At 27.5% G+C, this 6,670-nt stretch overlaps 1 protein-coding gene across 1 annotated transcript; it reads left to right on the top strand.

Annotated features, from left to right (window-relative positions):
• The first annotated feature begins 481 nt into the window (after positions 1-481).
• Positions 482-2,081, top strand: LOC113371102. The gene is made up of 3 exons (XM_026611746.1): positions 482-487; positions 1,016-1,316; positions 1,972-2,081. Exons 1-3 carry the CDS (start codon positions 482-484, stop codon positions 2,079-2,081), a joined length of 417 nt encoding a protein of 138 aa, XP_026467531.1.
• The last annotated feature ends 4,589 nt before the right edge of the window (positions 2,082-6,670 follow it).

The raw sequence follows: 6,670 nt of genomic DNA, 5'->3' as shown, positions 1-6,670 counted from the left end.
GTCATATCATTATTTTTCTAAAACAAATCATAAAGTTTAAGTTTAAGTGAATCAAAAATGTTATTTATCAAACTTGTTCTATCCTTTTCATTATTGGCATCTGCATACTCTGCACCGATTGTAAGTAATGACTTTGCATGTATTTATAAATATATTTTATTTCAACATTAGCAAATGATTAATTGTCGTGCGAAACAAGAAATTATTATGTAAATGTAGTATAATAAATGCTATCGCAATCGTGTATATTAATCAAGTGTGAAAGTTTTCAGATGAGTTCTTGAAATGATTAATTGAAATACAATAAAATGAAAGTGCGCGTATGATGATAACATAAGTAATAATTAATGAATTTGAAAAATATTTTAATTTGTATCATGATAAATTATAAGTTTGTGAATTTTTTTGTGATGAAGTATACATGCTAATATTAGATAAGAACTACTAAATCTTATATAGAATATAAATTATAATAACAAAAATGCTTGTAAGTTTGTCAAAAGTGCAATCAATAAAAACGATAAGTAGTATTCAAAAATAAATTAATGACAACTTTTTTACAAATATTTTTAAAAATATTTTTGATATATTTGATATATCTATATGATTAAAGCTAAATTATAACAGTATTTGTAACAAATAAGTCTCAGGCTCTTAAGAAGGCTAAGGCAGACTTTACCTTAGAATCTATAATGATTTTTATAAAATAATACTAAAATCTTGTATCGCATCTATCACATCTAGATAACTATTCTATTCAATTCTATAAATAAAAGTAATTTTTTTAAAAAAATATCTTGCTATTGTTGGGTGAATTATACATAAGTGCATGAACACTTACATGAATCAATATAGGAACGTAAAAATTTACATGGAATTTTTTAGAATAGAAGTTAATGGCAAATACATACATAGTTAACTAAGTATGCATACATTATCATTATCAGTGATTAATTCAGTTCAGATTATCTTTAAAAATAATCGATTTTTACTAAGACTACAATTTTTTTCCTAGGATCAGCAACCGTCCCTAGGTGCAGCGATTCAAGGATTGTGGTCAGATTTTTTGCTGCAAATAGAGCAAATGTCTCAACGACTTCAACAAACTTTTCAAATCCTAAGTGGATCATTTCCGTTATTTGAACCAACAACAACAACAACAACTCCTTCTAGTACATTAAGTACTTCAAACTCACAATTGGTATTGAGTACACAGGAGCAGTCACCAATTGGACAAAATTTTGGACCAGTTACTTTCCCTAATATCAATGATGAAAATAATAATACACCAAAAGTTCATTATCAACAAAACCAAGGTAAGCTTGCATATATTTTAAATAAATTACTAACAATAAATGAATTTTAGTAATGAACAAAATTTATCGTTTTTTTACGTCAATTTGCATTTAATTAATAATGGCGGGAAGTAATTGATTTTTACATAATTATCATAACATGTCGTATTAATAATTTTTGTCCTTGCCAACTAAAGCAATAATATTTATTGGGCTTCATGATATATCACATATCTAAATAAATTATTAATTATAGTTTTATTTAAATGATTATTTATAGCTTGACATAAATGATTATTCATTGGCTGATATAATTTATTGTTCATAGTTTATTCTGATGTAGTCTCATTGGATGAATTACCGAGATAATTCAAATAATAGAACATCTTGTAGCAATATTAAATACATATCAATATTCTTATTATGTCAAAAAAAAATTTTTAGGAAAAAGTAATATTATTGCAATTACCCAATCGTTGTTGAGTTTGTTTTAATTCTTATGTTTTTTATTCTTATTAACAGTACATTCAGCTACTTTACAGGTTTTAATTCTTATTTAACTGTAACTTACATACTACTAATGTCTATTATTTGTAGATTAACAAAATTTTCTTAAATTTTTTTATACCTGAATTTTATTACTACTAATTTATAAATGCAAAAATATTCACAACAGGTGTGCCATTTCCAGTAATACCACCGGAAATTCCTGCATTTTCTGATCCCTCAAAACTAGAAAATAATGCCCAAGAGACTCCAAGTAATGTAGCACTTGTTGCCCAGTAATTTTTATAGTTTGAGATAATTTTATGTACATTAGAATTAATATAGTATTATAGAGATAGAATATAATAGCACAGGTCCACAAATTAAAAAAATGTTTGTATTGGGTGTGCGGCATGTCTTCTAATGTAATTTTTACCGCTGAACACAAATCTGAAGTCAAAATTGGGAGTCAAATGGCAAAAAATTGAAAAAAAAAAATAAAAAAAAACGACAAAATCTCAGATCTAATCTTCTGTGGGATAATTAAAATCTTTCTACTTTGAATGACTATTGTGTATTCACTATTGTTTTTCTATAGCATACAGCAGTAATTAAGCTGAATTATCCAAAAAAAAAATCTCAACATAATTTAATTGAAACTCAATTGTTATTTAGGGTAAAAAAAAGCCAGGAAACGTTAGAAATTATGAGATTTTGAATATCAGACAGATTTTTTTTTTCAATTTTTTGAATTTAGATTCGTATTCAGCGGTAAAAATTACATTGGAAAATATGCCGCACACCCAGATAACTTCTTTTATTTCGTGGTCCTTTGCAATAATTGACTAATAAAATAAGTTAGATAATATTTTATAACGCTTTTGAAAATAGATATATCAATGAAATATAAAAGTAAATAAAATATAAAATTAATTACTGACTTTATTATTAAAGAAAATATTGAAAGAAACTGTTAGTCAATAGAGATTCTATTACCTACTAGGTCAGCTGGAGATAAACAAGATAAAGTCAACATGATTTACGACAAATTAAGCAAAACGCAATGATTAAATACAATTACAGAATTAATATTTAATTTCACAAACAATAAATTAAAAATTCGTTTATCCTCGCACACATTATATGACAACTATAAATATGATTACTCAAGGTGCATAAATCATTCCTTGGCTAATAAAATCCAACTATAAAACAAAATGTCAGACATCAAAGAGGCAAATTGTACACTCAGACGGTCTAGGAATAAAATAATTAACGACTTCTATAAAAACTTCAATGTGTTTTGCAGCGAACGACCATGCAATAATTCTTCTGAGTCAGAAGAACTCTAACGCGTTTAATGGGACGGGACGATTCTGTCGTAGAAATTAGTCCCAAGTGATGATGAAAATATATGTGCTTAAAAATAAAGTCCTTAATAATCTATTCCATTAACAACATTACCCTAAAATCGTATTTGATAATTTATAAAAATGCTGAAACCAATACATACAAATCTATGTTTACTTATATAGATATCGCTTGCGTATTTCCTCAGAACTTTCCAAAAATATTACAATTTTTATACCTAGCATTTTTACTCAAGTCTTAAATTTCTTAAGGTTTATAATTTAATAAGTACACCGATTATTATTATTGGCACAGGTTTTCAATGGAAAGAAGAAACTTATAAATTAAATTAAATCTAATATAATACATATACTCGTTCTTACCTCAAGCTGCATGGATTACAGCATTTCTTCGCAAAATTGCACAGAGTCAAGTTTTTCACAAACACACACACTTTGTTTTATGCGAAGTTATGCACAATTGATTTAACTAGCACTTTTGTTTTAATAATTAATTAATTTACGCGAATTTTATTTCCTACAACACTCACTTCTATTTTAAAAATTTTTTTATTAGGCTAAAAGAAATTTGTAGATTAGTGAGGGGTACGGTCACAATTATGTCCACACTGAAATAGTAAAAATTTCCTAAATATAACCTAGTTTACTAGTCTTATAGATACGTTTCCGCTATCTATAGGACAAAATTCTATAAAAATCTATTTTTGTGAATCCATAATTAGACGTGTGACCGCACCCTTAGATATCATGCCTAGAAATAAAAATGCACTGACCTTTTTTTAAAATCACCGATTCTTCTGGAACATCCCGATTACCAATTTGTTGTCTGAAAAATAAAGAAAAAAATGACAATTTTTCAATATATTATGAAATATTATTTGTGCTAAAAAACTGTGCATTACCTCGTGATTTCCAGAAGAGAGCTGATCAGGAACCAGGAACCAGACACCAGGAACCAGGAACCAAGAACGGCAATCGGGAACAAGGCACTACCACTGCATTAGAACACTATAAAGGCCTTAATAAAACACTACACGACCACTTAAGAAAAACGATTAACACGAATAAAAAAAATCGGTGAAAATCGAGAAAAACGATCACTACGAATTGACACCAAACAATTTATTATTAAGCGAACATTTATCTTTTTAAAAATACTGTTCATCACTCAACTTGGATGGAAATTTCAACACCAGTAACGATAAAATACATAAACTTTTTTTCTTTGGCACCTCCACTTTTATGGTTGGTCCTTGTAAATCATGGTATCGCAGACTGGTAAAATGAATAAAGTCCACCTTGGTATCAAAGATTCCAGCCGACACATGAAAACTTACCAGGAACAACGTGGTCTAATAACTCTTCTTTGATTCTGACAAGAAATTCTATCAAAATCATCTTTGGAACTAATAGCTTAGAATAAATTTGCAACCATAATGAACTTTTGAAGATGAGATCTTTTTCATCGCAAATTGTCCTCTAAATCCATTTTCTGGTTTGAAATTCCAAACATCTGCTAATGTAAACCGCTTCAAAGATGTATCTTCTGGTCAAGTCTTTGTGATCAAACCTATTTGCAAAATTTAGCACAACACTGTTAACACAAACAAAACACTTTTTGTCCACAAAACATCCTATAAATTCTATTAATATTCATTCAACAAACACTATTTTTTGGTCCTTGTATTTTTCGACAATTACTTGTTTTGAACAATAACATCAATATCTTTTAATTTTGTCGATAATAAGTTGACTGTTGTTCTAGTGAGTTCTCTACTTATTTCTTGAAATGTGCTTAAGGACCTCTGATTTCATAATTGGATTTCTGCTGAAAATAAATAAATTGATTGAATAAAATGCATTTGACCATATATTATTTGTATGTATATATATATTGGTGTATATATGATTTATATACCATATATATAAGATTTAGTAGTTAATTTTGATGTTGAAATATATGAGTCAGTTCTTGAGGGCGATACATCAAACAAAGAAAAGGCAAAGAATTATAAAATAGTCTTAAATTCCAAACGTTTCGACATTCAATTTAATGTCATCATCAGTGGATATTGAACATGGTATTTTATATCTAAAAATGTGTACACAGAATTTTGCACTAACATTGATACAACTAACCAGTCGATAATCATGAATTTTTTTTTTAGTAAGAAAAATAATGAGAGTTTTGTTTTGCAAAACTGTGGAAAAAAAATTTTTTTAAGTATTTTTGTACAGACCAGAGTATATATATATATATATATATATATATATATATATATAAATCGATCAGTGTCGATTTGTGTTGAAATCAGATGTTTCTGGACAATTCGCAAAAGAAATTCTAAATGCTATACCAAATGCCCATTGGTATGTGACGAATGAATCCATTCCCGATATAAATACCTACTTACATTAAAAATACCTTTATTTATCGTAATGTCCATATTTAGGTTTATAATCTGCAATATTTCTACTGCAATATTGAATTTATTACCAGTTGTATTTAATATTTTAATTTTAAGTAATTGTACGTCGATTCTGACAGTTGCGCAAGAAGACGTACCACCGGTGCACGACTTCGGCATGCATCTGTACGTGCAGATATATTAGCACGAATCTGATTGGACGATCTAACACTAGGTGGGCGAATCTATTATTTATGATAAGGGGAGGTCACATAGATTTGGTCGCAAGGACACATAAAGGTCACAAAAACTGTATGAAATTAACAATTATTCAGACTTTTGTACACATTTGAAGGAATGTCAAAGAGGATGGACGAAACCAATATTTGCTCTTTAGGGGAGGCCATATTCAAATATTTCAAATTTATATGAATGAATTGCATGAATATTACGTGTTCAGATTTTTGTAATTAAATTAACATGTAATTTAATAAAATTATAAGTAAGAACATATCCCTTATTTTTACATAAGGAGTGTTTCTATAATAATATTAATTTTGAAATAAAAAACAAAGAAATTTGCATTTTACATATACCTAATCTTTAACAATGAAGTTGATGAAAATATTTGAAGTGAAAAGATAAAACTAACAATGAACATTTGCACTGAAGGTGTATCTTTGTCATAGAAGAAAACTTCTAAAAATGCAAAATTACTAAAGTTTACAATAATTCATTATTATTATAAATATAGTAGCTATACGTATTAAATTTATATAAACAATAGTAGTTTGATTTATATACAAATTATTGAAGCAAACGCATACCTTTACAATACTTTACTAGGTGAGCGGCATATATATATATATATATATATATATATATATATATAATATTATCTTTTAGATAGAGCGCAATTCAATCAAAGTTTTGTATGGAAATAGCATGAAAATTTTTCAAAAATTTTGCAGAGCGTCGAATTTTCAATAAAAAATGACACGAATTTTCAATTTTAATTCATTAGTCGCTAATTTATACCTAAATTTTTTTTTTTAATTTTCAAAATTTTTCCATGCTATTTCCATACGAAGTTAATTGAATTGCGCACTAT

This window comes from Ctenocephalides felis, unplaced genomic scaffold (assembly GCF_003426905.1).
Source record: "Ctenocephalides felis isolate EL2017-DRISC unplaced genomic scaffold, ASM342690v1 CF-g0.4_SCAFFOLD_01492, whole genome shotgun sequence".
Lineage (NCBI taxonomy): Eukaryota > Metazoa > Arthropoda > Insecta > Siphonaptera > Pulicidae > Ctenocephalides > Ctenocephalides felis.
This window is presented reverse-complemented; position numbering and strand designations above follow the sequence as displayed.

Bases quoted from the DNA above. Each gene is read 5' to 3' on its own strand.
- LOC113371102 (XM_026611746.1), top strand. The intron at 1,317-1,971 runs GTAAGCTTGCAT...TATTCACAACAG, and splicing joins TCATTATCAACAAAACCAAG to GTGTGCCATTTCCAGTAATA.